We start from the raw sequence: 19,651 nt of genomic DNA on the forward strand, positions 1-19,651 counted from the left end.
TCTGCTAATTTGCTGTCATTTTGCTTTCCATGCCTAGAGCTCTCTGGTCTCTGCCCCGTTCTCCCCTGCAGGAGGTTGGGCAGTGGCAGTGGCAGTGGCAGTGGATGTCCTGTGACCCCCGTCTCATCCCTCTTCTATGCATTATATATCGATCAAAATTCAATTTGTGACGCTTTTTTGTCAACGTTTAAAGCACAGTGGATGCCAAAGATGGCAATGGGTGATGGGTGATGGGTTGTGGGGATTCTGGGTGGAAAAAGAATGAAAATTAAGTTTAATTGAAAAAGTTTGTCACATCTTTTTAGCTCATTTTTTCCTGGCTCTCGCTCTTGGTTTCTTTTCTTTCTCGTGTTTTTCCCTCCTCTCTTTATGGGCAATGACTTACGTATGACCTCGAGCGGTTTTTAATTAACCCAATTTGCAGTTTGAGATAAAGAAAAACTTTTGACTGAAGATTGCTATTTACCTCTCTCTCCCCTCTCTGTCATGGGAGAGATTCTAATTCTTTGAAGGGAAAATGCTTTGAAGGTTGTCACAACGCAACCGCAAACTTAAAGTTCAACTTCTGTTTCGATGTCACAGGACAGCAATGGGAATGTCAGAATGGTAACGTTACCCTCATGTCAACTTCGGTCGACTTTCTTCGCTTCCGCTCAGCCAAACACACCCAACCCATGTGATCCCACAGTCAATGCTTTTCCTGTTCCCCTTTTCGCTTTTCGCTTTTCTCCGTTTTCTGTATTTTTCAGGGCAAAGGATAATCAAGTTAGTGGACAGTCCTGGGTCCTGAAGTGTCCAGCTTTAAGCGGGAGTGTCTCTCGCAACTTTAAGCCATAAACACAAGATGTTGTCCGACGCTGAAGAAGGGCGTAGGCTGGTGGGAAGGAGTGAGTATAAATTGGTAGACGACAGACAACACATGTTCTTAATAACTTTATTGTTTGCTCCTCTTCACACCACATTTAACGCTCGCTTAACGTTCTCGTTCGCCACTCCATACTCCAATATCTTTCTCTCTCGAAATGAAAACACGTGACCGGACCTTGGACACAATTATACAATAAAACGAGTAGGAACGTTTGTCAGACGCTTCGTACGCGTCACAGCTTTTATACCCGCTACTCAGAACATCTTTTTACCTAAGCGTTTTTTTTCAAATTTTATACTTTACATTTTAAATGTTCTCAACATTTGGCATCTAGTTTTTATAGTCTCCGATATCCAGGCGCTCATCAAGACGTACGGACAGACAGTTATGGCTATATCGACCAGGCTGATCAAGAATTTATACATATACTTTATAGAATCGGAAACGTTTGATTCTTTGCGTTACATCCATCCACTTTCCACCACAAATACAATATACCCTATTTCCTCTTCGAGTACTGGGTATAATAAGACAAGAGTTTGATTTCCTTTTCGTTCTCTGGCTCAGCCCCTGCCTCAGCCAGAGCATTGCTTTTTTCTTTAAATGTTTTTCTGCGAACGTTGACAGAAAATTAATTACAAAATTCCCACTGTTGGCTGGGAGGCAAAGACTACATAATGAGTGGCCATCGATTGCACAGTTCTCGACTGGCTGGATATTGGGATTGAGTTAAGTTCATTACTGTCGGACTGTTGGGAAAGCTGCGGCACGCTGGTCCACGGCTTGGTCACAGGTGGGGAACTTTCGATGGCCCGGGAAAAGGAGGAAGATGCAACTGTTGGCTGCACTTGATTGGATTAGTTCACAAAGTAGGAGACAGGGAGAGAGAGAGTCTCATAAAATTACATTCTCATGGAGCAGATAGCTCTTGTGATAATGTTGCCGATACACAAGGATAAAGGACTCAGCATTCAATGGTATTTTCTAGCTTAAATTGTAATTACAATGCCATCGGAAGTGCAATCAAAGTCATGTTTGATTCTGCTCTTCTTTCTGCTGCTGCTGTTTTACTCAAGAGAGTTTTTCCCCCACGCCCTGAATCCGCCACTGGTTTTGCTCCAGTTTTCACCTGCAACCAAACAAAGAAAACCAAACCGCACCAAACTCCATCCACGTTCCGAGGCGAAACGAGTAGGAACGTTTGTGAGACGCTGCGTACGCGTCACAACTTTTATATCCGGTACTCAGTGATTTTTTCAAATCTTACACTTTAAATTTTTTCTACATTTGTCATCTACATCTACATTCACAACAAAATGCCCTTTTGGCTCGCCACCCTCCCCCAGAGCGAGAAAAAATGAACAACAAGCAAGCTTAAGCAAAGCTGATGGAAGGGGAGCTGAGCCGATCTTAATTTGGACTGACGGACGGACAGACGGACAAACAGACATAACTACATATATCGACCTTGCTATAGATGCTGATCAAGACTTAACAAATGTACATACTTTATAGGGTCGGACACGTTTCTTTCTGTGAGTTACGCACATTGCTCCGACCACAAATACAATATCCCCGATTTACTCTTCGAGCTCCGTATAGAAAACAAGAAAAACCGAATCAAAGCCCAGCCACGACAAACTTATCCACAATCTTTTCTCTTCATGCATTTTCACCGCTTTTCTCCCTCTCGACATAAAGTCGTTAATGCCGCAGTTTTCCTTCCACACATTGCAACAAACACATCTTTGGTCAGTGGCAGAGAGGGAGGGGAAAATCAGGGTCTCATCTTCTACTTCCCCGAGTTCCCCCGGCTTTCCCCTGAATGCGAGTTCATGGCACGTAATTTGCTACAATTTTCACCACAGCCAACGAAAAATTCTTCTACTGCTGCTGCTGCTGCATCTCGCCTTTGTTATTAAAAATGCATAAAATCTGCTGCACAGACCCGCAAAATGAAGGGGAAAAAGATACATTTTCCTACTACTTTTTTCTTTATTTTGCTGCAATTTTACACGCAGCGCGCATAAAAATAAGTATTAAAAATAAATAAGAGCTACCTGTAGGTTTTTTTATTAACTTTTAATTCATGAAAACTGCAAGAGAGCATAGGGGACGAGAGGAAGAGAGAACTGCAGTAGAAGGTGAAAAAAGAATGCACTTTCAGCGAAAATAAATAAATGAAACAAACACCAACCAAAGTTCACACAACAAACCAGATATAGATATAGAGGGAATAGGAGGATGAGCAGAAGGAAAAGAAGACAGGAGACAGAGGTAGGGAGAGGACTGAGACACGTGTGGCACGCTGGTCCTCATGCAGACGCACACACACTGCTACCTACATAATTGAAATTATGTTTCGAAATTGCAATTTGCAAGGTAAGCAAGAAAACTTAGTAGAAATGAGTACGAAGAACGCCAGTCAGAGCCAGCCAGAGTGATACGAATTTCATATGCTCTGCTGGCGAAATGCATTTGGAAATGATCTCTTAACTTGTAAACGAAAGGAATGCCGGACCATTCCAGCATTCCCCCAAGCAATATCGAAAGAGTATTCAAAAAACCTTCGACTGAATCCAGAACAAAGCAAACAACAACAAAGCAAACATTTTCAATACATATTGCAAAAACACAATGCGGATCATAGTGAAGAAGGAAATGATTAGATCTGGGGGATTGAAGGTGCATTGTGTAATGGCAAGGGTAATTGCCAAGCCGCACATCAGTGGGCGTCGCGTGCCCCCCACCCAAGTAAGAGTCATGTTTGATTTTCGCGGGCTAATTTCATAGAAAGTTGCGTGATTTAATTGACGATGGGACGTCGAACTCGCGACTTACGACTCACTGCAGCTCCTTTTTCGATTCCTACAACTCCCCCAAAACGCACTTGAGCAGAACCAAAAAGAAGCGAAAAAGAGTGGAAAAAGGGGTCGAGAGACGTACATACATAGATAGATAGATGCTCAACAACAAAGTTAGGAGATGGAAGAAGAAAAAGCGCAATCGAAACTTAGTTAAGGGCTAAGTTAATCCAAGGGACAGAGGGAGAGCAACTGTTGTAATGACATTTGGAAAAGGCAACAACAAAATAAGTTTTTCCTTTTGAGAAAAGCCTCTGCCTGCCGCCTGCCTCTTGTCGGCCTCGAGCACTTTTCAGTGTTTAACTTGTGTGAAGTTTCCAACTCTAAGTCGGAGTTTGAGGTGCAGTTGGAGTCGGAGTCGGAAAAGATGGATAGATAGATAGATGGGTGGATGGATAGGGGAGAATAGAAGAGGATAGACATGGCCACGGCCACTTGTGGAGGCTTGCTAACCCACTGAGTGGTGCGCCTCACGACAGCTGTTGCCTGAGGCAGCCTGTGGTTTTGGCCGTCTGTGGTTGTGACTGCCACTGCCGCTCTGCGGCTCTGTGGGCCTATTAAGCAGGTCAACGCAAGACATGAGCAGCAGCAGCAGCAGCAGCAGCAGCAGATTGCAGTTGTCGAGAAGTTTCGCCTGAAGTTAATCTATTTGAAAAGTTGGAGAGCAAAATATGTTGCATGGAAAGAGAATTGTGGGGATGGGTCTTAGATTGCAGAGAGAAGATCACTTTATGGGTATTATTAAAGAGTATTTAAATGGTGGAAAGATATTCAAATGTATTCCAAGCCACTTAAAACTCTTTAATTTTAATTTCCTCCTATTGATCTGATCCATTATCAAGCCTGTGTCTATCCACTTGCATAACCAAAGCCTTTCCACCCGTTGGCGTGCGTTCCTTGGCTAGAGTTTCCATCTAATTACCATCAGAGTGTCATACAGTCATTTGACAATGACATCTACCGTTTGACTCATTCCTCTCCCCGCCACCGGTATCCCTTCTCAAGTGTCGTCTAGTAACGAGTCGAGAGCCAAGTATGGGAGAAAATGGGAATGGAAACCCGAGTGCACAACACACACACGTCGAATACGTAATCTGTGGGTGGTGTGGTGCATGGGGTGTGTTGAGGTTAGCAGATTGCTTTACATTCTTAACAAGTTATAAACATGTACTTATTATTTAGCTTATTATTGTCGTAATTTCCACCAGATGCCGAACTTGCGAACAGGAAAATTGAAATCGAAACGATTTTTAGATGTTTTTTGCTTTTAGCGAGTGTGTACTGTGATTACGTATTGATCACACACACACTCCACTCTCTAGGTGTTCTGTTTTAACCACTTTACATAGATTTTTCAAAGCGCATAAATCACTCAATTGGAAAATTCACTTTCGTACCACACTGCTCCCTCTCTCTCTCTATCTCCGCACTCATTCGGTTGTGGCCGAAAGCATAATTCATATGCTGTTTAAGCCTGGGCCATAAATTTACTGACCAAAACACAGGCACACACTAATTATGGACTCTTTGCGCTCGCTGGAATTGTATCCCTCGGACAAGTTGTCTTTTAGACAACCCTCAAAATAACCAAGATGCTCATAGATGCCAAGAAATTAATGCGTAAATTGAAACACGAATTAAAATCAAGGTATTTGGAATAATAAATCACACTGTCATTTAATCCTGGCATCGAAACAACAAAGCGGAAATGGTAGTTCATTGAACAAAATGATGTAAGCAAACAAAGAAGACAATCAACGGAAACAATTACAAGACATTTGTTGCGATTCGATTGAAAATGAAATTGAAATTAAGGAGGGTGCTGTGTTAATAGCGACTGGATAATAATAATGTTTGGGATCTCGGCTTACTCATACATAATTCTTACTCTCTTCAATATCATCGTATTGTGAAATGGCACTTACAATATGCTCCTTTAGCTCTTTGCTGCGAATTGGTCCCAGCCACTGATGTAATCCAATGTAGCGCTTTTGTACCATTTTTAAGGCGGGTGCGCCCTGGGCATATGGTCCGCCCAGTAGGGCGCTGGCAGTTTCCAAAACTACCATTTTGTTTTTATCGCTTGAGTTTGTGATTGTTGTGGTTTTATGCGTTGCTCTTATTGTGGCAGCAGCACTTTCCGGTTGATTATACCGGACAAATACAAACGATAAATGGGAAACAGATTTGTTTTACTTTAGCTTTAGTTGTTAAACTTTTATTTTTTTGTATTTTTGTTGCTTCTTATTGCAATTTGTTTTTCTGTGCACAAAACATTTCACTGTGCGATTGATGCAAGTGAATAAACTGTTGACTCAGTGTTTGTGGAATTGAAAAATATAATTTTTTTTTTGGTCAGCGTACTTTAATTATTTTTAAGCCGCCTCTCTGCGTCGTCAGACAGACGTGCCACTCCGGCCGCAGAAGTGATGAGAGGAAGACCCAAGAGGAGCCCAACAACTGAATGGGAACTCTTTGGGTTCGGGTTTGGGCTCGTGGATTCGGTGTTGGTGTCGGTGTCGGGTGTTATAATCTGCACTTTTAATCCTCAGACAACGCCGGCGAGGACAGTTTCAATTTACTTTTGCCATTTGGCAATCCTTGAAATCAATTAAATGACACGCACAATTCATCCACAATAAAATCTCTTCTCTTCTTTGCGATTTACGATGTGTGATGTATTCTTCTTTTACTTTGCATTCATTTCCCGCAATTGGAGTGAGGTTTTACACTTTTAATTTTGAGTTGAATTTATACAGGAGGCACTGTTCAGAAAATTTGGAATTTTCTTTACGACAATTGTACAATACAATGTTGGGGCTTTTGTACCATTGCACTAGGGGTAAGGTAAGGTAAGGTAAGGTAAGCACTTGGGGGCAGATAGGGAAGATGCTTGTGCTGAGCACAATAAATGAAACACGAAAATCGTTTACACTGCAGGCAATTCACGACGAGACCACGGCGTTACGGCGTTACGGCTTTACGGCGAAGTATGTGATACGGAAACCGGACAACCGTTATGTTCAAAAGTTCGTCGCGAACTGGCGGACTGCGAACTGATTCTGAAGTTGACGAACGTGCCGAGCGAAGAGGAACGAACACAAACACGAACCACACCAAAGAAGAGGAAAGAAACGAAGCGATGCGAAACGAACGAGGCCCATAAACGAAGCAGAGCACCACCGCCACCACCACTGCCGAATCAATCCCCCAACGAATGCATTCGTTCAGTAGAAGAGCGGCAGAGGGAGAGAGAGAGAGAGAGAGCGAGAGAACTGTATGAAACGGGAGAGCGCGTTTGGAGACTTTTCCATTGTAGAGTTGGGCGAAAAACACTTGTTGTTGACGTTTTTCCGTCGCGGCACACCCCGAACTAAAAGTGTGAGCGAGAAAGAACGCTGACTGCGAGAGAGAGCGAACTGTTGCTTTTTGTTTTGGAGACTGACAGTGGCGACTCTTATACGCCGCGCCGCTGCCACAACGGCAAGCAACAGCATTGCCAGTTGTTCGAAAGAAAGAAAAGCGCAGTTATCTTTTGTAGAATTTCGCGTGCCGAAGGTTACCAGAGCCGAAGGGGTGCAGTGGGGCTGGGTGGGTATGGAGTGCGCGTTGCATAGATAAATTCTGTGGCATTGTTTGGCTCAGGCGCTGGCAAGGAAGCGCACAATTTGGTTAAAAACAAAAGTTAACAGGTTGCCAACTAGGGGTGATGGGCGTTTGGAGGAGGTTTGAATTCCCTAAAACCTAGGAGCAATTCGGAGTTGGTGTACATGCAGAGGCCTGCAGCTTAAACTTAAGCATTGTAGCGTCTAAAACGTATAACTGATGGAAAAATATTTAAACTTTAACAAAACCAACACAATTTAATTCAAGAACTTGTTTAAACAGCTTTTACATTTTATCCCATAGCTTTTTTGAAACAGTATTCTGGAATATACATTTTGTGTTTATATTTCCTTTCTGAATTTAATATTACTATTTACATATTCTCTTGCCCCAAGAATCCAAAATATGCATGACCAGTGGTTGCCGTACAGGCCCAGGTCTTACTCAATGCATAACTTTAGCTTTACCATAGTTAAGGGAATTCTATAAACAACACTTTTATGGTTTATGTTTTATACATACATATGTATGTATGTAAATATGTATCTACATTTATACATATGTATGTATCAATAAACAATAGTTATAAAACGGCTGACAATATCTTTTTATAAATTAAATCAAATGTTCTAAAGAAATTTACAGTTACATAAACACATACAACATACATAGATGCTCAAAATAACTAAAATATTCATACATATTGTATAATATTTGTCCTACGGGAATAGCGCTCAAAGGAAAAATTAAAATTCTAAAGACAACGTCAAAAATGTTAGCCAACCGTTTGGCACCCCTCTCTTTCCCACATCCAAAGGCGCTTGCCCATTAACTCAATTTCACCAGCAACAAAGCATACATATGTACATACATATATAGTACATATATACATAGATGAAAGGAAAAAATAAAGCGATTCTAACCAAACCGAGATTCATTAATTATACACACAACTGGATGACAAGTTTCAGACGCCTTGTAAGCATTTTAATGATCATAAACCAACGAAAATAACCTGGAGTTAAGCAAACCCATGCCGAGTTTGTTGACTTCTCCAACAAAGTGTGACTAAACAAATTAAGCCGAGAACCACAAAGAGCGGGAGGGGGTGATGAGAGGGGCATAAAACACGAAGCAGATCAGCAGCAAACTCGAAGCGCACTAAATTACGAATTAAGTAAGGTTCGTAGTACCTGGCAACATACACATTAAAGCCAGATCGAATCTTTTTCAGCGTGAAAAAGAAGAGACAATAAGATGAAAAGACTAAAAGGTATCCTCTACTACTATACTGATCAGATCATTGTACATAGATTCAGATGGGAAAAATATTTACTTGTGCCAAATCGTTCTGTTTCTAGGTTTTGGTTAGCTTGGGTTATATTCAGGCGAGTCCTTATGTCAAGCAGTTATCCCATCTGAAGGTTCTTTGTGGCTATTTCACAATACATTTGTCTACACAAATTCAAGACATCCTCGCACTCCACGAGTACAGGGTAGAATCTGCTACATAAGCGGATTTCATGCGCGAGGATCTACAGAGGAGAGGGAGAGGAGAGATATGGCAGAAGGAAACCTCGTCTCCATTTATGAAAACTGGAAAATCGCTGGAACTAAATGGAATATCCATCATCATCATCATCATCATTATGGCCATCATTATCAGCAGTCTTCCAAATGGGAACAAGACGAGAAAACATTTTCTGCAGCAGGAAGAATCTAACGGAATCGAATCAACATTCGAGAGGAGAATGCAGAAACGGACAGAGCTAAGACCCACACAGGGGGGGAGAGGCAATAAAAAACTGCTTGTTGCAAACCGTAACCATGTTGCAGCAACATGGTATGGGCGCTTCTTGGTAATTAAGAGGTGGTTTCTTGTTGCTGCCTCCGATCTGTTTCTCCCCTCCCTCTCCGATGCTCCACTCTGCTCCACTCTCACGTGATGCGGCTCTTTGTTTTTGTAGCCCACAAGTTCAACGGACGGAACACATGAGAAATTAGCACAGCAGCGGCAGCAGGCAGCAGCAGCAGCAGCAGCAGCAGCACAAGAGAATTATGAACACTGCGAGAGAGCGTTGCTGGTGATCTCGCGCTCTCCCTCTCTGGCCGCGGCAATGACATTCAAAAAAGCTGCCAGTCAAGCTTGAGACGTCTCGCTCTCGCACTGTTGTGCAGCTGCTTGTTGTGCTCTCTGCTGCTGCTCTCAGAGCATTTGAGTATTCCAGTCAAACAGCTTTGATTCGAGTTCGTTAACCGCACGAAATACATTCGTATGGCATCAGCACACATAATGATCATGAAAATTAAAATCTAAATCATCATCATCATTATCGGGTTCTCACCGAATGGGACGCCTTGGCCTAAAAATATTTTCAAGCCTCCCCACGAACCGCGACCTGCCTAACTGCATTTGGGCACAGCTTGCGCTCCTTGGCTCTCTCTTGGCACTCACACAGTGAGTGAAGAAGGAAGAGAGACTCAGAGGGAAGGATAAACCCCATCTCGACAAGCCAATCTTTGGATCTGGAATCTCCTATCTCTCCTGTTACAGCAATTAGCCGTTTGAGGCCCGACCGCTGTCGGGATTGTGTGTTCTATCCGACAGTAATTAATTAGAAGTGCTGCATAAATTTACAAAGGTTTTTTGCACAGTTTGCTTGCTCTCTACAAAGAGGGCTCTTTTATTTTAGTCTTTGTTTTGCAACTTTGTCTTTGTATCCCAAGACTGACATCCTGCTTCTCTTTTTCTGTCTAAATCAGCCAAATTTGTAAATGTATCTGTCAGTGGTTACCGTTAATCTGTCTATGCTAATTAGCGTTTTGTCTGTAACTATTACCAGACTCGTCTTTTTCCAGCCTCCACATCTATGCAACTCTCATCAAAGCAAGGCGGTTAGCCTGGTTCCATTTGATTATGATCTTTCTACATTCGCAAACTCAAGCGTTTTTGAGACCAACGAATTCAAGGATTTTCTTCATCATAATTATTTCATCCGATAGTTCGATTATTTTAATTGTTTCATCAAAGGGTTTTCATTCCTTGGCTATCGTAGTACTGTAAGTAAGTACTTGTAATTTAAAAGGGTATTCACGCAATCATTTCACCCTTTATTTGTTGGCTTTTCTTGTTTACTTGTCGCATTTAATTTTAATTATGTGGCCCCATAAATTTACCCCTGAGCTGTCGCTGTTTGCTGCGGTTTTTGTTTTGCAAAATAATTTCGTTTAGTCTGTCAAGGGTCTATCGATAACGATAACTTAACGCGTGCAGGCGTGTGTGCATATACACATACAGATGTACACGTGTGCATCTGTGTGTGCTTGCAGTGCATTCCTCTGACTATGCATTCAATTTTATTTACAATTCACACTAAAGTTAAGTGCCCCACCAGATACGACACACAACTGGAGGACGCTGAATGGTGAACGGGGAGAGAAGGGGGCCGCGTTGTTGCACACAGGTTTCAAGTGTGTCAGTCGGCTGAGTTGAGTGGGTGTCGAGACTCCGGCCTGCAGGGTTGTCAGGTAATTGAATAACGTCCTCAAATACTTATGAAAAAGAGAATTTTTTTTTAATTCAACTTTTTCCGTATATATGTATGTATAATTGTAGTTGGAAATGTAAAAAACCAAAAATGTGTGGTAAGTTTTTGCCCGCATTTTTGATGTGTGTTTTGTGTGTTTGTGTTTTTGTGTGTTGAAAGTTCAGCGTTGCCAGCTTCAAGGATTATAAAATACGTAGCAGGCATTACAAAATGTTAAATGAATATAATATAACTATACTCTTAATTTTTTGTGTATTTTGTTGATATTTAATTGTTATCATTTGTTGTTTGTTAATATTTCGTTATTAGTTGAAGTTTTTAGTTTTGAACGAGAAGGGACGTGTGAGACGCTTCTTACGCGTCACCTATGTTATACCCGGTACTCAATACTACATCTGTACCTTAGTGGTTTTTTGTAAAATTTTACATTTTTTCTTCATCTGTCATCTACATTTACAACACTTCTCACGCCAACACACTCTTTTAGCTAGCCACCCTCCCCTAGAGCAACACACTGCAAAGTCACGGCAGAGACGCGGCAGAGGCAGACGCCTCACACTGCAGAAGCAGAGTGTGAATGAGAGAATGTGCAAAAAACAAACAAAAGCTGCGGGACGGGGTGGGTTTAGCCACTGGAAATTAATTTCTCTATTTTGGCTATAATAATGATCCAATCGGATCCCTACGGAATGGCGTTTTTAGTTTTCTTTTATCTTCAAAATTGTAGCTTTGGGAGGTTTTAACCCTTTTGCGAGGGGAAGGGGCGGGGCTCATTTTTAAAATACACTTGTAACAGTGTGAGCATACAGAAGTGTGGATGCAAAATTTGGTGGCTCTAGCTATTATGGCATCTGAGATCCAGGCGCTCAACAAGACGGACGGACAGACGAACGGACAGACACACATGGCTCAATCGACTCGGCTATTGATGCTGAACAAGAATATATATACTTTATGGGGTCGGAAACGTTTTCTTCTGTGCGTTACATAAATTCACTTTGTGCACAAATAAATATATAATAAATATACAATATTTACTCTTCGAGTACCGGGTATAAAAAGTTATCAAAATCGTTGTTTAGAATTTCTTTTATTCATTAAGCAACGGTCAGAATTTCTTGTTTCTCTGTGAGAAGAGACTTAATGAATCTCTCACTTAGAATTCGGTTGCCATAGTTCCGTTCACAATACCCTCATTCCCGTACATCCCTACTCCTGCCTCGTTTTGTACTCAACTATCTCAACCATCTCCATTTGGTTCATTCATCAGAACATCACAGCCAATGCTCATCTGCACCGACTGGCCCCTCCATTCATCGGTGGATGGCATATCTAAATTGAATTTATAATAGTTGACAAGACAAGACCTCGCCACTGAACCCAGCCACCGATGCTGCCTGCCATCCACCTCAGTCGGTAGGTCGGTCGGATAGTCAACCAATTCAGAGCAATTCTCATTCATTTACTTCAATCACTTCTCACATTTTTTCCCCAAAGAGGGGGACGGACTCGTGCGAGAGACTGGACTGAGAGGAGTGAACGGGAGGAAAAATGTGGCGAAAATTAATTAAAAATCAATTTGATTTTGATTGTTGACCGGCTCTCAACCTCTCGACCACTCCCACTGCCATCTATCTCTCTCCATCCAGTGGTATCCCATCTATTTGTTCTCTTTTTCGCTCCTCTCCTTTTCGTCTCGAATGTTTAATTGACGTTTGGTACAATGTTTGACATTTTTGCTCCACGAATTGGCGTTTTTTTGTGCCTGTTTCCGTTTTGTGCTCTGTTTCCTCACTCGCTTTCAATCTTTTTTATGATTTTTCAATTATGCATTTTGTTGTCAATTTTTTTGGGCCCCCCGGATCAGAGCCATGTTGCTGTTTTTGTTGTTTTTTGTACACTGTACAGAGGCACACAGAAACAAACAGCAAACGGAAAACAAATCAAAATAAAAGAACACTTTTAATTGAATTATTGCGCAAGGAAAATAAATAAATAAGTGCAGACAACGAGCCAGGGAGAGAGAGAGAGGGGCAATGAAGACTACCATTTAAATTCGCACATTTATTTATCGATAATTAAATTCGATTCAAATACTCGATTCAATGTTCAGATAAAAACGTACATTCTATTTAAAACATAATAATAACATACAACGAAGAACATGATGTGAAATGTATCCTGCCAACGAAAATGAAATTAGTTTAAATGAATTAAATGTAAATCTTTTTTCACCTGCCTCGCATTCGAGGGCGACCTTCCATCTAACAGATATTTTCAATGCCAGGCCGGCAGGCAGACCAGGCAGCAAATGCAATTTTGATGGCTTCAAACACGTAGGACACAAAAAACTCGGGGCCAGAAAAGTAAACAAAAACAACAGACGCAGCAAAACCAAGAGCAAATATTTCATGGATATTTGGCTCAAACTGGAAGGCAGCCAACACAACGACGAGTGCCTGACACTGTAAATGAAATGAATGTCAAAGCTGAGTGCAGCCCATAGACGAATACACAAATACTTTAGAAAATCTATAAGTAAATAAACCTATCTACCTATATGAAGCTCGTCAAAATAGACATTTTTCAGTGGTTAAACTAAATTTGTAATACTTCTGGTAATGATCTATAAAATGCATCTGAGGCTGATCCCTAAATTACGATACCCGCATGAGCTAAGGTGCAGCACAACAGAAAACAAAGCCTTTTTGCTTCAATTAAGCTTAAAATTGGCACATGAAGCAGTTAAAAAACAAAACAGAAATGAAGCAAATAAAATGAAACAACAAAATGGTACCCGCAAAAGTATTTAAACAAAGCGAATTTTAAATCGCAACAATGCGATTGCACATGGAACAAAAACAATGAACATTGCAATAAAAGATAATGCAGCTGTCGCACCTTGAAATTGTATTCATCTTTTGAGTTTCTCTTAGCGACTGCATGGGACTTGGGGAGCTGGAACGTTCCTTGAGGTTCCGTTTTATTGAAACATTCCAATAGTTTGCCATCTGTGTGCATTGATCGGTGCACAGTCGTCAGTCACGCACTTACCGCCAGGCATTGTCAGCACCAATTAAGGGGAACTAGATTTAGTCCGGAGCTTTCTTCCTATGGCTGCATTGTTGACTGATTGAAAATGGCAATGGGAAAAGCTGTTGCTCACTCATACGTACATATACGGCAATAAAGAGATTTATCGACAAAGTACAGTCACGCATGCGATCTGTGTCATTTGTGCTATTTTTGTGAATGTTACAATCTGAGCACTTTGCTGTTTTCAAGCAGAATTCGAGAAGATAAGCTAAGACGACTGAGCAGATTGATTGTATTCTTGGAGTCACGCTTACTGATTTTGACACTGTGACTGGTGAAAGTAGAACATTGATTAGGCCCGAGTACAGTCACGTTATTGGCAAAGCACTGAGGGGAGTCGTGATCATTGCAACAGAGTGTCAAATGCTTAGCCTAAACCATAGTCGTGAATATTTCTGACACAGAAAACAGAGTTCCTGACTTTAGAACTAGAAATCCAACATTTAGAATCCAATTCAATGTAGATCCGATTCGATATGATATTTTATATAATACTTACAGGGGGAAATTAGTTTAAAACGAGAAGGGACGTGTGAGACGCTTCTTACGCGTCACAACTTTTATACCCGGCACTCAGTACTCCATCTGCACCTTAGCGGTGTTTTGTCATATTTAACATTTTTTCTTCATCTGTCATCTACATCTACAAGACTTCTCACGCCAACACGCTTCGTTAGCTCGCCCCCCTTCCCTAGACCCACACACTGCGGACTCGCGGCAGAGGCAGTGGCCGCACACAGCAGAAGCAGAGTGTGAATGAGAAAATGTGAAAAAAACAAATATAAGCTGCGGGACGGGGTGGGTTTAGCCACGGCTATGGCAGAGGCGGAGGAACGGCAGGGGCACCCACCACACACTGCGCGAAGCAGAGTGTGAATGAGAGAATTTGCAAAAATCAAATACAAGCTGCGGGACGGGGTGGGTTTGGCCACTGCTAATTAACTTCTTCATTGTGGCCATAATAGTGATCCAATCGGAACCCAATTTGGTGATCTGATAGATATGGTCATTCCCTACGGAATGGCGTTTTTAGTTTTCTGCTATCTTCAAAATTGTAGATTTGGGAGGTTTTCGCCCTTTTGCGGAGGCGGAAGGGGGCGTGGCTCATTTTTGAAATACACTTGTAACAGTGTGAGCATACAGAAGTCTGGATGCAAAATTTTGTGGCTCTAGCTCTTATAGTCTCTGAGTACTAGGCGCTCATCAGGACGGACAGACGGACAGACGGACAGACGGACAGACAGACAGACAGACAGAGACTCGGCTATTGATGCTGATCAAGAATATATATACTTTATGGGGTCGGAAACGTTTCCTTCTGTGCGTTACATACAACCGTTATGTGCACAAATACAATATACCCTATTTACTCTTCGAGTACCGGGTATAAAAATTATCCCGGCTTGAACTGCTAAAAGGGAGCCAACCCAAAATTCCGATGGAATTCCATCTTCTTTCATTATCCACTTTCATGCTCGCTCTTAACTTGGTTAAAAATTATAACGCACTTAAAAAATGTGTTTCAGTGTTTTTGTTACTGCCGTTTCTGTTGGTGTTGTTGCCTTTGTTCCCGTTGCTGTTGCTGGAGCTACTCGTGTTCGGTGTTCACTTATGCCTCATTTAACCAAATTAAAAGTAAACACGAGGAAAGTGCAAAAAAGCCGGAAAATTAAAAGGAAATTCTCTGCGGCTGAGAGAATGTGCAGATTTAATCAGCAACGAGAAGCTACCCAACCGCAAAAAATATGCAGTGGAAATTATGAAAGCAGGGGGTGAGACAGAGAGAGATAGAGAGAGAGTGAGAGACAGGGGATAAAAGAAGGTAAACAGGAAAAGTAAAGTGAAAGTGACACTTCAATGACACGGCCCAAAAATGAGCCAGTGTCATCGACAAATATTGAAGCATGCTTAAAGGCAACCAAGGCCCGGCCCACGCCTACACAGATGAGAGGCAACTCATTTGGAATTTGTTTGGGGAGAAAGCCGAGGACAAATCGGGGGGAAATCAATGGAATTTTCAGAGCAGCAGCAGCAGTTACTCAAATATGCAGCAGCATTTCATTCTCTCCCCATCCAGCCCCATATGCCGCTTGCTGCTTTGGCCTTTGTCTCTGCTGATGTCATCGGAGCCGCCTCAAATAGACCGCAACCAAACAGTTGACACACCCCCCAACAACATCCCCATACCCATCGCCATCAATCCAGTGGCCATTCCTACAATATATGTTGGCTGGCACCCCAAGGAGGAGCAGGCAAACTAAATTTGTCCTGCTTTAGTGCTGAATCGGTGCAAGGCAAAGCGATTCCTAGGAAGAAGCTTGTCAGCCTTTTCTAAGGCTTTCCGATGTATTTATTTTACCCAACTGATGGTTGCTTTCCGATGCACATGCACTTTTTGAATGCCCTTCGCAAGGAAATATAGGAACGACTCAAGGGGAACAAATACATTTCGGGTAATCTAATCTTTTTGTGATTTATCTGTAATAAGTGTACTTTCTGGAGGCAGAAACACCAGTTCAATTGGGTCTGATTCATCATTTGTATTCGATAATTATTGTTATATCGGCAAGAAGGTTTCAGTTTCAGTTTCAGTTTCAATTTCTTTCCTCCTTCATAATTAGACAATTACTCAGCACCAAGAGAGGGCATTGCATATTCATCACTTATTCAAACCAATGCATTGATTCTATTGCAATGGAAGAGGAGGGAAGAAGGGAAAGCGTTCGGTCGCTTTCGACTTTAATGGCTTTAGGCAGCTACGGTCAATTTAATTTTCATGGCAGCCTGCAGTCAGGACGCAGTCGTCGTTTTCGTCTGCCCAGAAGTAAGTAAACGGCTAAGGACTAAAGACATACCCAAAGGCACAGAGGAGAGAGATGGGGGATGGGGACATGTAGAGCAGTGTGTATCCTGCGTCCTCGCACTGGGCAGGCGACAATTTGATCGAACATATGGAGGAAACAAAAAGGAAACACTGGAGGAGAAACCGAAAAGGAGAGGAAAAAACTTGAAAGGAAAACTTGATTATAAAGCGATGACTTCACACTTTGCCGGACTACGGATGTCGGAGGTGGAGTCGGTGAAGGTTCGCAGTGGGGTTGGACATATAATTTTCTTTTGGCCTGGACAAGGACACTGTGCAAACACAGAGCGAGTTACAGAATGGGACACACGAGATTTTACAGTAATTTAATACTTTTCTGTGCGTGTGTGTGTCCTTTTTTGAGAAAGAATTTTAATAGAATTGGTAAGCGGTATACCCATGGTATACGGCTACTCGTCGTGCTCTATCCCTCTACGACCGTGATTAGATGACCAAAAAGTAGGCAATGAAGTTTGGGAAATATGCTATGCTGTTTGCTCTCTCCATAAGGATGGGGTCCCCCCTAACCTCCTCTCACTAGGTCACACTCTGACGGTTGGTTGGGATTAAAAGGGGATGTGGGATGTAGGAGGACTCATGGGAGCGGCCAACAAAAGCAGCCGAAACAGCAGAAAGTTAAGTCAACAAGTCGATAGTCGAAAGAGTTTTTTATGTCACACGAATGGGTAGAGAACGTGGGCTGGGCATAAGTAATTGGATTGCTTAGGATGGATATTTTACAGGCTCCTAAATAATCGTGTTGGCAGCATAAAATGTAGGCGCATTATACACTTTCCTCTCTTTTTTCACCATCCCATTCTAGTTCAATTTTTAACACTTATTATAGTCCTTTCTTTCTCTCGATCTCTGAAAAACTTGAGAAATAATCACTTTACTCTCAGCCTATTTTACTCCGTCTTTGTTCTTTCTTCCCGCACTCTCTTGAATCAGCTGGAAGTCTGGAAGTCGTCTCTCGAGCTAAGTTTCACTTGGTCGCAAACAGCAGCAACTATCTACCATGTACAATACATGCACAATAGCAACATTTTGCCAAAATAAGAAGCACACAAAAACGAGTCGGAACGTTCGTAAGACGCTCCTTACGCGACATAACTTTTATACGTATGCGTATGTATTTATGAATACATAAAAAAAACGAGAAGGGACGTGTGAGACGCTTCTTACGCGTCACAACTTTTATACCCCGCACTCAGTACTACATCTGCACTTCAGCGGTTATTTGTCAAATTTGTTCTTCATCTGTCATCTACATCAACAACAACACTCACGCCAACACGCTCCTTTAGCTCGCCACCCTCCCCTAGAGACACACACTACAGAGTCATGGCAGAGTCACGGCAGAGGCAGAGACGTGTCAGGGGCAGAGGACATAAACTGCGCGAAGCAGAGTGTGAATGAGAGAATATGTAAAAACAAATATAAGCTGTGGGACGAGGTGGGTTTAGCCACTGCAAATTAATTTCTTTATTGTGGCTTTAATAATGATCCAATCGTATCCCAATTTGGTGATCTGATAGATATGGTCATTCCCTACGGAATGGCGTTTTTAGTTTTCTTTTATCTTCAAAATTGTATTGATTAGGGAGGTTTTCGCCCTTTTGCGGGGGAGGAAGGGGGCGGGGCTCATTTTTGAAATACACTTGTAACAGTGTGAGCATACAGAAGTATGGATGCAAAATTTGGTGGCTCTAGCTTTTATAGTCTCTGAGATCCAGGCGCTCAACAAGACGGACGGACGGACGGACAGACGGACAGATAGACATGGCTCTATCGACTCGGCTATTGATGCTGATCAAGAATATATATACTTTATGGGGTCGGAAACGTTTCCTTCTGTGCGTTACATACAACCGTTATTCCCCACAAATACAATATACCCTATTTACTCTTCGAGTACCGGGTATAAAAATAAAGTCATGTTTAATGGTGCACAAAACAAACCGTAAAAAGGCGAGAAAAAGAGGACCATAGATGCACCAAAGAAGACCGCCCACAAGAGGATAAAAAAAGTGTCAAGAGGTAAAGGAACGGGCAAAATAAGTGAATGCTAAGTTATTTGATTAAGTCAATTAGAAGAGAAGGGCAAAGGATGTCCCTTGCCAAGACGCGCACCAGTATTTCACTCGGACGGGGTATGGTGGGGGTTGTGGAGTCCCGTCTCTGCAGGAGCAGCAGGATTCTCGGCTCTGCATGTAATATTGACATATTGAACAAACGTGCGGCAAGCCCAAAAGTAAAATTGGCGAGAGAAAAAGAAAAACACATCGAAAACGCAAGTGCAACACTGCTATCGCAGACAGGAGGAGGTAGAGAGTTGGGACGTGGAACCCCTTATTGCTAGACAAGGACACAGCCCGGGCTCAAAGGACTAAATTCATATTAAAAGTATGCGCAGCAGACATGACAGCAAGTAAGCAGAAAGGCGACAAAGACAGCCAGAGATAGAGAGAGAAGAGTAAAACCATCGAAACTGAGAGAGAGGGAGAGCGAGAGATGTGCGCGTGACTCACGGAGAGATCCAGGCATGCCAAGAGACAGGAAAGATAAAGTTGGGCGAGCTTAATCGAAAGGGAATCAACGAAATTACATAAACGACAAGCATTTCTCATTTTCAAACTTTGATATTTGCAGATTTCCCATCACTAACAACAGCTGATACAGAAACAGAGCAAAGCTAAAGCAATGTCAAAGCAGCTTAAAACCCAGGAAGTAGGAGCAAGGAATTTGGGAACTGAAGAGATGTTTCACGCACATTCCTAGTACGATCACCAGTTACGCTCCCATC

At 42.1% G+C, this 19,651-nt stretch overlaps 1 protein-coding gene across 9 annotated transcripts in view; it reads right to left on the bottom strand.

Moving 5' to 3' along the window:
- Positions 1-19,651, bottom strand: part of LOC117897826 (maternal protein pumilio) — a 220,786-nt gene that overhangs the window by 94,193 nt on the left and 106,942 nt on the right. For 3 of the 9 annotated variants that reach the window (XM_034806889.1, XM_034806887.1, XM_034806888.1), the window contains exon 1: positions 5,658-5,801. The exons of 5 other annotated variants lie outside the window; for them this stretch is intronic. In XM_034806889.1, the coding sequence (XP_034662780.1) occupies positions 5,658-5,801 (144 nt within the window). Of the gene's footprint in view, positions 1-5,657; positions 6,795-19,651 lie in introns of those variants that run through there. One more of the 9 variants, XM_034806886.1, reaches the window with a different exon arrangement.

The sequence above is a fragment of the Drosophila subobscura genome, chromosome O (genome assembly GCF_008121235.1).
Source record: "Drosophila subobscura isolate 14011-0131.10 chromosome O, UCBerk_Dsub_1.0, whole genome shotgun sequence".
Classification (NCBI taxonomy): domain Eukaryota; kingdom Metazoa; phylum Arthropoda; class Insecta; order Diptera; family Drosophilidae; genus Drosophila; species Drosophila subobscura.